Genomic DNA, 13,359 nt, shown 5'->3' with positions numbered 1-13,359 from the left:
ATGGTCTTTTGGCATATACCTCTTTGAAGAAGTCATCATTTTCATAAATATTGATTTTGTGCCAGAGAATAAATTACCATTATATATTTTTAGCAAACTGGTACTGAAGCTTCATAGTGAAGTTTGCTTTTGCAAAGTATTAGCATGAAATAAATACATATGAAATATAAGAAAATAAAAACCTTGGTCCCTACAGCAAGGGAAACCGGTGGCTTTTTTATACTAGGGCACGGGCAGAAAACACAACTAAATAAAAAGCTATTTTAAAAAAAAAGATTTTTCTCCTGTGTATGAGCTAGGTATTTACAAAATTTAAAAAAAAATGAAAAAATGAACAGCCTGAGATGCCACATGCACACTTTTACAACACTAGACAATTCATCCACTATCTCCACAGGAATACCTTCCTGTAAATAAGATGTATCTCGTTTTTAGCTAAATTTATAAGGAATAAACTACAAGAAAAGAGTGGAGACAATTTATTTTTGGACGAGATGTTTGTGCTGTCCAGCCTCATCTTCAATGTCCAATTACTCATCAATTCCTCAGTTGGAAATAATTGTCCACTAACACTTTTTCCTTCTGCATCTTTCTGACTGTTTAGTCACTGTTGTGCATTTATCTTCGATCAGTGTCATTGCTGTCATGGCTGGTATGTAGAGCAGGGCGATATGACCAAAAATATTTATCACGATATACATTTGAAAATTTGCGATAACGATATAACTGACGATATAATTGACACTAGACAAAATACTTTACAACTCCACAACTTTATTAGTGCAAAAAACCCCATCAATGTATTTTCACTTAAACAAGCAGCTGTTTTTTATGTGCATTAAAGTTATATAAAAATGTAACAGTGCAAAATCCTTGCTGACAGTTTAACCAAAAGGCATTTCCAGTGGAAATTGGCTGACATATCCTCAGCATAACCATGTATAATATCCACAAAACTTAAAAAGAGGTTATACACACACAATACGGTAATATTATGTTGAAGCACAGTACATATCACTCCGCGAGGCGCCTGCCTACGATAGCCGTAATGTTCCGACAATCCATCAAGCGGTGCGGGTTTGTAGCTTAGCAAAGTTGTACTAAAACATTTGACAGATTTTTGAGCGCCGTGTACGACATAAAATTGTTTCGAGGTCAGTAAACACAACCAGAATTCATACATACAGTAAGGCACACAAGATTATAAGGGGCACTGACAATTTTCTGAAAAATCAAAGGACTGATTTTAAGTGTGACGTATTTTCCAAACAACACTGTAATAATGACGGCCCGCTAGCATGCTCTACCAAAAATAGTGCTTTGTTGTGTATCTGACGGACAAAAGCTAAACCAGTTCCACACCACTGAAGTTGCAGCATTTTTACAAACCAGTTCTGGTTCATCATTCAACGATCCACTTTCGCTCTTCTCATTCTGCGTCACCACCATGTGCGTATGTAAACAAAGGCACTGCGCATGCGCGTTTTACCCATATTCTATTGCGATATTTCATTTTCCTATCGTTGCCCAAAATTACACCGGTATTACTGTGAAAGGTATGATATAGCCCAGCCCTACTGGCATGTACCATTGGCAGAAGATTTACAGTCTCAAGAGCATGGACTACATTCTAGGACACACGTAGTTTTTCTAGGAAACCTGGACAAAGCCATAGAAGGCCCTTAACCCATCAGAAGGAGCAATATGCACTCCTTTTAGCAAAGAGGAACAGGATGAGCACTGTGAGCGCTCTACAAAATAATCTCTGAGAAGCAACTAGTCTCAATGTTCACCCTGATCAAACAATCAGATAACATGATTGATTGATTGATTCATTCATTGTTAATTTACTTCAAACATGTAAACAATATACAGGTACATTAAAATCAGTTAATATTTAGTCAGCTTCCTTACTGATATAATCTGTAATAAAAATAGTGAACAGATTTCTGATATACTATAATATCACATCATGAATTTCTTTAAATAGAGACATTCACTCAATTTCAATGTTTTCCCTTTCTTTATAGTTCGAGAAGATCATATTTTTATAACTCTTTTTGAACTGTTTTATGTTTGGACATTGCTTTAATTCCATATTCAGACTGTTCCACAGTTTCACTCCATGAACAGAAACACAAAAGCTTTTTCTTGTAGTACGTGCCTTCCCTTTTTTAAAGTTACAAAAACCCCTTAAATTATAACTTCTTTCAAAACATGCAGATGGTTCGAGGACCCAACATTATCTGCAGGGCCTTGTGCTCACTATATATGTAAAAAAAATTCCTCTCTCACCCTTTGCGGGGCAGTTTTTATCCTCCAAGCTCAGGTTCACTACCAGATGCTTGGGTGTCCTGCAGAGTATCTTTGCTGTTCCTAGGACTGCGCTTTTCTCGACAAAGAGCGTGGCTGTTGTTCCTGGTATCTGCTAGAGCTATTGGCTTTGGAGGTTACTGCGTGTGTGTGTGTGTGTGTGTGTGTGTGTGTGTGTGTGTGTGTGTGTGTGTGTGTGTGTGTGTGTGTGTGTGTGTGTGTGTATTCCTGTATTCCATTTGCTTGGAATATTTAACATTTCATAATTGCACAAATTCTGAACATGATTCCCAAAGACGTGGGGGAAGGGGATCAATCTGAAGCGAACCAATTAATTACAGCCAGTGGTTTCAACCACTTATTTGTCTAATGTGGTATGACATTCTTCCCAGATGACTCCTAGTCATTTTTATCCATATTAATGAGCACCATCAGCTGGCCGACTGAGACAAATTCCCTCCTTCCTTCCTTGTCTTCAGACAGTGAAATCTGGTTGTAATAATAAATCAAGGCCACTTATCGATTTCCAGTGCCTAAGTCAGAAACATACAGTAAACACTATGTGCATTAAAGTGGGACACTGCAGGGACCCTGCATTTTCCAAGATCGGTGCCTCACCTCTACTCAAATGAATGTTCTACCTTAAAACATATTAAAAAAAGACTAGTTTTGATTGCATTGGTCAATATATTTTTTTACAAAAGGGAGTTATTTTCAGGCATTGACATGCATGTTACTGAGATGTGTGTAAGATCTGTGACAAGATCTGTGACATTTCGCATCAAATCTTCTTATAAGCTAAGGCTGACAGTTAAGGCTCATTTACAGCCATATTTACTGCATTCTGTTGGTAATTGACGAATGTAGCTTGGTTTGTGCTGACGTTGTTCCAGTAGTATTAGTTAAGTCTTATCACTATACTACCCTGAGCATTTTGAAGGCAACTGAAAAATATTATGTCAACCCCATACTTGATTCTAAGTATAGCTGAGCCGCACTATCCTTGAAGCAGCATTAGCCAGGGAACAGAATCAATGGGAAGCACATTTCCCTGGCATATTCCTCCATTAGGGGGATCTGTTTTGGTAGAGGGCCGACGGCTGAGATCCAGGACTCAAGGAGAGACGGGAGAGTTAGAAATGATTTGCCAGGTCACCGGAGGCCAATACTTTGTTGTGACAGATGGTCAGAGATGTCTCAATGAGGGAGGAGAGATCTTGAGCGGAATGAACTAAGGATATAATGCTGGAGTTTCCAAGAGCTACATTAATTAACAGTTCATCAGCTTATATGCCATTACTTCAGATAAATGTCGAATGATGAAAATCCTTTTCCGTTGTGCTCGTGGCTGCAACAAGTAACAATCACCTCTATTGGGGAATAACTGCAAAGTGAAAAGTTATTTTGGTTTTGGTTTTACATTTTGGTTTCTACTTGAGCGGTAATTCTGAGGTGCCTCTGACTGCTGTGACCAAAAAGTTTCCAGAGGTGCAAAAAGCAGATTCTCAAAATGCAAACCCTGTGCCCACTTATATTAACAGGCAAAGAGTGTGCTGACACCACATACGCAAGCTTTCTAATATGACTTGTATTGCCCCTAGAGAGGATGCCCTATTTTTTCAGCATTCCATTCCTAAAAGAAAAAATATACAACAAAAGGACAAGTAACATTCCTCATTAATAAATATATAATCAACTTTTGCTTATATGCACATCGAGAAAATTTCTAAATCAAATTCTTGTCTTAAAACCATAAAGAGGTTAAAACTGGAGAGAATCAGATTTTACTCATTATTTTTGAAAATATATGCAACTTGGTGTTCTTAAGTCTAACCACCTCTCCTCTTCTTTAGAGGTTGACATTCTATACTGTATTCCTATGTAATATATTATTTGTGTTCACACTGCACACATGTAAAAAGACAGGCAGACATGGAGATTTCATAAGTACATTTTAGTTCTCCTTGAAAACTGACAAACTAATAAACAAAACTCTCAATGATGATATTTTGATTTCAAAGAGATTTTAAATGAAAGAAAACTCATGCACAAACAGATAATAGTGGTAAATGCATTCTATGTAATGAGTACTATAGTTACCTTGTCTATATGCATTGCAAATCTTACCAGTATTGCTGTTTAAATTTCAAGGCCACTTTTTTTTTCATAAAAAGCTGCTTTTGTGATTGGAAAAACAGCAAATAGATCATAATCAAAAATTCCAACATTTGGAATTTTGGAAAAGCGACAAGAAGTGGAGGTAACTGAACTTTCTTAAAGTAATAAGATATTCAGGTAAATTGTGCCACTGGACTTAAACCTGATGATGTAGGAATTTTCTCACACAGAAAAAAATACTCTTATGCACCACACTTTCATACATAAATGTATACATCATACAGTATTATATTACTTTTCCTCAATGCTTGCTTCAATTGATGAGTAAGAGAGATGTGCTACAAACAATATGGAAAAGGTAGGTGCCTGGTAGAATGTGGCATGAATGGAAGGTGCTCCTGATGAGTATTAATGATATCAGAAAAATGCACCCAAACATGCACAAGGTGGGGACAGCAAAGACAGGCTGTAATGGATGTGGCTGGCTCTCACTAGTGGAGAATCTAGTTGGACTGCAACACAGCGCATAGGTTTCTGGGTATTAAAAATTAATGACTATCTCAGTGATTTACGACAACACAGGATGCTGAAACTCAACTCAACCTTCCTCAAGATGGATGCCTAGGTTGTGATAAAGGAAGACGATGCAAGCCTGGTGGACTACTGGTGAGTGGGACATCAGAACTTGACCCTCAGTATCTGCAATATCCAGAGGTTTTCACCTTGATGACATGATCTACATGACATTTACCCCATTAAGTGTTGAGAATGGTATAAAGACTAGAATTAAAGATCACTAATTAATATATCTGGATTTAGAAAGTATTTTACTGACACAATGCATTTTCTGTCCATATATGTCTGAATCCATATAGGTCAAACTTAACACTTGTTCCACTGAATGAAAGAAAACAAAATGGCTGAAGAGAGAGCTTAGCATCTCCATGCTTGTTAGCCTACCCTTAGGCTTTCCATTTTAATACGTCCTTGTCCGCTCATATTCCTGATACCATTTTTAGCTGTGACTATCTTCCTAATAGTGTACTCATAGTGCAGTACAGTGTTTTAAGTCAACGTCTGTGAACTTGTGAACATTAAACAAGAAGTTGACAGAGAGGCAGGAGGTAGTTAAATGATATTTACAATCATGAGATATGACTTGCTGACTTAAAAAAAAACACTGTAGGACTGCAAAGAGGTCTAAGTAGCATGAATCATTTCTTTCTTATGAAAAATGGCACAAGCTTTAAGTAATTCTATACAATTAAGCTACTGTTGCTTTGGCTGTCTTTTTTCCTAGATGGCGCAACAGTCATGACTGATTGAAGCCTACACATATATAGTGTAGTTTCACAGGGCCATGGATACTTATTCAGTCAAGGAGTTCCTTTGCTTTGAATAATGTATGGGGCTCATTTATGCAGGAAAAGAATAGGAAGTTTAGCATTCCAGTGTTTCTTGCCTCAAATGTTTCTCCAGGCCAATGATTTCCATTGGTGACTCAATGGTTTTGTCTTGGGAATAAGCAAAAGCCTGCCAAAATACATGATAGTTTCTACTGAATAACAGATAAGCCTATGGCCACAATTACAAATACACCTTTTACTAGAAATCAACCCTTCATTCTGCGTGCACTACATTCCCAGCCCAGTAAGTATGCATTTTAAGTACTGTGCAAACATATAATAACATGAAGACTGCTCAATATACTGGAGTTCTTTTGGTCAGTTCTACATGTCTTGATGTCTTTGTTTAGCAGTAAAAATGCTTTAAGATCCACTTCCACCTTGGATGACGAGGATAACAAGTAATTATGAGTAGCTTTCTCAGTCTCATACAACTGCAGTGATCACTGCAAAACAAATGTATAATATCCGTGTCCAGTATGTGTTTTGCAAGCATATAACTGCAGTAAACAAAATATACTATGATGCAACATCATTGTATAGTCATATCTATGGCAGAAATCAAATAAATAATCAAATAAGTATTAGAGCTATGACTAGCTATACTTATTGAAGAATCTCTCAGCTATTGGTACATTAGTTACCCCTTAGTCATCTTTGACTCTATATTCTTTAGTCTATGGAATAATATTATGGATGTCCTGTATTATCCAACCTACAAGACTTCAAGATATTACATTTTTATTTCTAAAACACAAAACAGCACCAGCAAAACCTCTTTGGATACCAGAAAATGCAAACTCACTAATCGTTTAATTTACTAGACACTTGACCTTAAAAATGATAGTGATTTTCCATTTAATTTAATCCCAGATTTCCTGTTCATTTTTCAGCACATAAAGTTCGTAGACTACGTGTTAGAAATTTCCATCTGAAAAAGCATACCAAAATTCAGTCAATAGTTTCACAACACTGAGGTCAACACAAATAACCTTAAGCTCTGTGGACAAGGGACTGAAATAAAAACCATGAGAAAAAGTAAATATATTTGTATTTATATAGACCTAATTAACATGTATTTTAAGAAGTGTCTGCAATAGTGTCTAAAACTGAGCAATTGGAATATTATATTTCTATTACAACAGTTATTTGTACCTTATGTACCAATGGAAGAACAAGTTGTTTAACCCAACTACTGCTTTTGTAGTAATACCCCATAAGACAGCCTGATGTCAGACATAACAATGTCTCACTGTAAACATATATAGTGAGTCACCCAACCTGACTTGGTACAAAAGACAATTCAAATGACATCTTCTTAAAAAAGGTTGTGCCAGTTCCCAAGTTGCACCTTTGTTCAGACAGTCCTGACATCATACCATTCATTTCTCCACACTCTACTATACAATGCTAAAACAGAGAATGTGCCAAGGGTCAGCCACACAGTGTTTTAGCCATCTCTGCTGCTCATCTATCGAGCTGGGAGAAGTGCCACAGCGAGCCATATTCCAAATGGTCTGTCAGTGAAATATTCAGTGGCAGTGAAGGAAAGCAGAAGCTCTCTGTTGATATTTTCAGAGGTTTCTGAAGCAGAACAACAATGACTTCATGTTTACCCCTCATTGATAATGAGACTTAAGCTAGAGACAGAGCTCTCCTCAAGGATAATGGTTATATCTAAAACAGGATTTACCACCTACCTACTCAAACAGATTCCAGCCAGACCTCCAATCAGTGTCTCATAAAATATCAGCTGGATGACTGCATCCCAAAGCCACTGCCATGAATATCAACAGTGACTCGCAGAACACAGAGGAAATAAAGGCATGAATGATGCAGAGTGTTTGTGGTTATCAAACAGGGTAGGTCCATCCTGCGTGACCCATTCATTTCCACTGTATTCTCATCACTGCCAGTGCAAACAGAGATGAGAAAGAATAACCTTTAAATATGGACAACTCCCATATCATTGAAGTGATTCGATTTGGGTAGCTGAATATACACCAAAGAATACACCAAAGTGTCTTGATGCATGCTCAATCATCCAGGTAAATAGATCCCAAAAGTTAATTCTGTTCATCTGGATGTAGCGTTTTCAGTGGGGGAAAAACAATCCCACTGAAAATGCTACATCCAGATGAACAGAATTAACTTTTGGGAATACACCAAAGAGCAACATCTCACGTAGAGTTAAAGATACAAACAAAATGACACTACCAAATGGCCGTGAAACACTCTACAGTTAAATAAAAGACCAGCAGTAACTCAGATGTCAGCCATATTCTGTTGTCCTTGGGTTTTCACTAGTTCAGGATAGTGTAAATCACATGCATGTCTTGCCCTACCAGTGGAGCGCCTCACTTGCAGGTGAAAATAATTGAATGGTGACACCTTGTGCCACAGAGGTGTCTTTCAACTACTAAATATAACTTGAGAAACATTTGATAAGAATTGTAGCTTAGCATGAGTGCTGTGGATAAAAATCACGTGTTCCTCACATTTATTACAAAAACTCTCAATTTAAAGTAATTTGAATTCTTTATTGTTTTTTACTTTCAGTAATTATTTACATGAAACAACAGCTGGCATGGTGATATGTAAACCTGCTATGTATTACAAACTGCTCAGTTCACTAGCCATGGCATTTCAATGGGCATTAGCAAGTCTAGTTAGGTGCTTTAGCCTGAAGGTAGTATGACTAAGCCTTCTGTACATGTTTTTATAGAGCAGGTAAATTGTAAATTATATTCATTTATATAGAACCTTTCTAAACTTACTACTAACTCAACATATTTTACAATTATGCTTTAAAGTATATGGTACATTCATGCAGTACAACCATGAACGTAATAAGCATAAACACAGGGATGGGTTGTTAATTGTAAATAAATATTGTTAGTACACTATTTTACTCTCTATTCAGTGTCCACTGAGCCACTGGCAGTGCAATATAGTGCTCTCTGGCTCCAGAACTGGTAATATTGTTCCAAATTTTTCACAGTACTACTGCCTACTATCTCCATCGCAATATGCAGCACAACCACTTATCTTGGTACTTAATGATTGCCACAAGTCATTCACTAAACAAGTAGAAGCAGATAGAGTGCTGTAAAAATTATTTTCTCCCTTGGAGATTTATTTCCATTTATATTTTGAGAATTTGTTTTTTTCTTTGCAAATAACACACAAAATGTGAATTTTCCTCAAATCATGTTTTTTTTTATTTGTTAAACAGGGTGTTTTTAAATGATCGTTTCATTTATTAAGAAAAAAAAATTAAACTCAAGATCAGTTGAAAAGCAAAGTCAGTGTGGAAAGGGTTACAAATGCATTTTAAAGCTTGGGGAATCCAGTAATCTTTACTGAGTCATTATCCACAAATAAAGAAAACCTTCAAGAGTGGAGAACCTTCCCAGGAGTGGCCAGCCTAACAAAATTACTCTAACAGCATATTGACAACTCATTCAGGAAGTCACAAAAGAACCGAGGACTGCGAGCCTCACTTGCCTGAGTTTAGCTCAGTATTCAGATTTAACAAAAAGGAGACTGTGTTATTTTTCGCCAGGAGTGTTTTTTGCGTGGAACTCTCCCATGTACGCCATTTTTACCCAAAGACTCATTTCAAATTTGCCAAAAAACATACACATCTTCAAGATCTCCAAAGGGGTAAATATTCTGTGCAGTGACAAGTCAAAAGTTTTTGGTTTTTGGAAAAGTTCTGTCCAATTTCTAAAAAGAACATAATTCTAACAATCAAATGTGGTGGTGGTAGTGTGATGCTCTAGGGCTGTTTTGTTGCTTTAGGACCTAGGCACCTTGTTATAGTTGATGGAGTCATAAATTCTGCTCTCTACCAGAAATTCCAGAAAAAAAATGTCTGGGCCCTAGTTTTTGCCCTGAAGCTCAAGTCCACTTGGATTATGCAATTGGACAATGATCTGAAACACACCAGCAAGACCACTTCTGACTGGCTAAAAAGAGATGGCTTTAAATGGTCTAGACTTAAATCCACTTTAGATGATCTGGCATGACCTTACACAGGCCATGCATGCTCAAAACCCTCCAATGTGCCTCAACTGAAAACAATTCTCCAAAGACGAGTTGGCCAAATTGATATGAAAGACTCATTGATGTAGCACAACTAGTTATTAGGTTTGGGGGACAATTACTTCTTTGAATAGGCTCAGGTAGGTTTGCGTGAAATCGTCATTTTAAAACCGAATTTCTATGTATTCAACTCATCTATGTCCAATTATGAAAATATGTTCGGTAATCTGAAACATGTAAGGGTGACAATTTAAAAAAAAACAAAAAACAAAGAAAAGAAATCAGAGTAGGGGGTAAATACCTTTTGACAACACAGTATTTATTATTCAGAAAGAAAAGAGAAATGCTTGTGCAAAAATGCTGGGATTACCCGCAGCTGCACATTCTACCTTAAAGACAGTCATACCTGTATAATATACACATACTGGCTTTAAACTGATTTGTTTCTCTAATATGTGCAACCCAGGGATTTTTTTCGTGGTGATCTGTGTATTTGTGGAAAAAAGTCATATTGTTTCTAAAGCTGAGCTGAATGATGCTAATTATTCTGCTGCTCACATCTTCTGAAGTTCCCGCTGGCAGTGGCTTTCTTTATGTCAGAATGATACTGCTTTGTGTTGCCCTTGACTGTCTTAATATTAAAGCTTAGTCGAAGCAAAATAACCTTTGAGGAATTCTTCTACCTACAGCTCGGAAGCAGCAATCGTTCATTTAAAATGTATTGCCAGAATCACATTAATGCTGTACTTTCCCTGGAATAAAAGCTTTTAACTCTTGACAACCTGCTGCTGTCACTTGGCTCGCATCACTATATTTGATTCCTGATGTGAGATAGAAACACTTTCTGGTTCAGCTTGGAATGTATCATTGTTTGAATTTCTTGTTTTATTTATACAGGCTAGAAATGACTAAAAGATTACCAGAGTAGAACAGGGGAGAAAAGATGAAGACTAGGCAGAGTTCCATCTTGGACTACATAGGGGTGCAACCAGTGTATGACACATGATGACCTTCCACATACTATAGCGTCCAAAAGACATTACAGTAATTCTAGTCCAAGTACCTCATGTCAGGCAGCCTAGAGTCATTTGAACTCTATTGCCCTACTCTGACAACCAAAGGTACTGAGCCACAACATATAAACATAAGAATTTTACTACATAATTACATAGCCACAGAAGTTTGTGTCTATTGAGTTGCTTGTGAATTATACTTACATCTGCAGCAGAAACATTTTTCTTCATATGCTTCCTTCTTCACATTTACGGATTACATTATTTTCATGTGCTTACTGTCACAAACTTTCAGCATTTCATTTTCTGTATTTATTACAATTTCATCCTCATTCAAACTAAATTTAAAAATATCTAATTTCCAGATACAGGTAGGTAAAAAGTTAAAAGTACAAAAGTACAAAAGTTAAAAGCCACAGGGCGATCGTGGCTCAAGAGTTGGGCGTTCGTCTTGTAATCGGCAGTCCGATCGACAGTCTCGGTCGTTGTGTCCTTAGGCAAGACATTTCACCCGTTGCCTACTGGTGGTGGTCAGAGGGCCCGGTGGCGCCAGTGTCCAGCAGCCTCGCCTCTGCCAGTGCGCCCCAGGGCAGTTGTGGCTACAATGTAGCTTGCCATCACCAGTGTGTGAATGGGTGGATGATTGTGTATAGTGTAAAGCGCTTTGGGGTCCTTAGGACCAAGTAAAGCGCTATACAAATACACACTATTTACTGCGTAAACTTTGTAAATCCCAGAGGAAATGATGTAAATTAAGTCAATGTCAAGTCAATATGACAACCATAGTATATAATTTGCAATATTTTCATCCTCATCAAATCACTCATAATCCCATCCAAAGAGCATGAAGGCTCCCTTATAATTATGGAATTGACCACCCCTTTTAACATAGAAATGTTTCATCGCAGTCTGATAAAGATGAGCTCTTAAAGCTTGTAGGCAGTGGTTTCTCCAGCAAAGTGGCGTGCTTCACAGGTAAGTAAAAGAGCCATTGGAGTTGAAACATGAGTGACTTGCTTGCTTTTATTTATCTTTTCAGAACAGACCAATTTTTGGCAGAGATAATGAAATTCTAAATTGTCTACTTAAGTATGATTCACAAGTGACTCTCACATAAGAAAAAGATCCATATTAATTATTTTTAATTGTTAACAATGTGTGAAAGTTTAAAAACTATTGATCCAAACAATGTCAGAAAACAAAGCTACTGGATTAATGTGTTTCTCTACATATGTCACCAATCTATAAAATCTAATAAATACATATCATTTATTTTTACATATTGGTGTGTATTTATGTATGTATTCATGTGGGTAGGCAAATGTACCGTACCCTATCTGTCATTCTTTCACAGGGATTCTGAATTTCTAACACCGCACCTGCTTTATTCTGAAACAAAATGAACAGCAAGCCAGCAACACTCAAACAAAATAATCTCACAGTGCAGAGTGGGGAGATGAGAAAAAATAAAATATCATAAAATGCAACATTGACACATAGTTAAATCATATGCTGGAGTGCTATAATAGAACACAGATTCAAATATACAAGTGTTAAATCTGATAAGAACACTGTTAACCACTCAAAGTTCTTAAAAGATGAAAACAACACATAGCTTTTCACAAAGAGTATGAATAAAATGAAAATAAGTCATAATTGCATTTGTATTTGTATCACATGAGCAAATCAATAGTAGGGTACGCAACCCCTCCTAATTTTCAATTTGAGCACCTCAGCTCTGTGCATCCTCAACAAGACATTAACCAGTAAGATCAATAACATTCAAGGGCAATGAGCAGAATGGGCTAAACACCGAGTTAGGCATGCTATAACTTATCTTCTGCATGTGCACCTTTAAAACAAACAAGCACTAGTGCGTTCTTATATAGGTTATGGTGACCTTTAGTAACTCATGTAGTACCGGGCTTGATTAGCTGTTCGGACCAAGACATAGAAGCTATAAAGACGGAATCAGTTCCCGTGCTGCACAAGAGGAAATCATATTAGTGATGTGACAATGAAATATAATCCGAGACTTACTTTAAGACGGCGCTGTCTCCCTGTCTGACGGTGATGTTGTCTTTTAATACAGAATCCCCGCTTCTAGCTGGAACTCCTGCAGGTACAAGGAATAACAATTTAAGTCCGATGACGACAAGGCATTTCCCAGACACCGCCAGATAACCACAAATTCCCATGTTTTTATATCACTGCGCAACTTCCAAGGGAACTTGAATGTCTGATATTCCCCTTTGCGTTTTGAGCTAGGGACCGCAAAATTCCACTCCACAAACAAGACGCAGTATAGCCTGCTGGAACTGCGCTCGACCTGCTTTTGCTTCAAACGAAAAGCCTCGTTATGAAATCCCGTAACCGTGTCTTTGCGTCCGCCAGCCGCTCTAGGAAAATGACTTCGGAGGAGAGAGAAAAGCACCGTGTTTCTCAAAGAAATGCGCACCGTC

General features: G+C 37.3%; 1 protein-coding gene across 1 annotated transcript in view; it reads right to left on the bottom strand.

Annotated features, from left to right (window-relative positions):
* Nucleotides 1–13,095, bottom strand: part of opcml (opioid binding protein/cell adhesion molecule-like) — a 244,559-nt gene extending 231,464 nt beyond the window's left edge. Inside the window, exon 1 of the mRNA XM_085364294.1 lies at nucleotides 12,938–13,095. Within this exon, the coding sequence (XP_085220420.1) occupies nucleotides 12,938–13,095 (158 nt within the window). The remainder of the gene's footprint in view (nucleotides 1–12,937) is intronic.
* Nucleotides 13,096–13,359: the final 264 nt, after the last annotated feature.

This window comes from Diplotaxodon limnothrissa, linkage group LG10, assembly GCF_057381915.1.
Source record: "Diplotaxodon limnothrissa isolate DT_005_m linkage group LG10, D_limnothrissa_male_GT1.1, whole genome shotgun sequence".
NCBI lineage: Eukaryota > Metazoa > Chordata > Actinopteri > Cichliformes > Cichlidae > Diplotaxodon > Diplotaxodon limnothrissa.
Note: the sequence above shows the minus strand (reverse complement) of the source record. Positions and strands in the feature narration are given on the sequence as shown.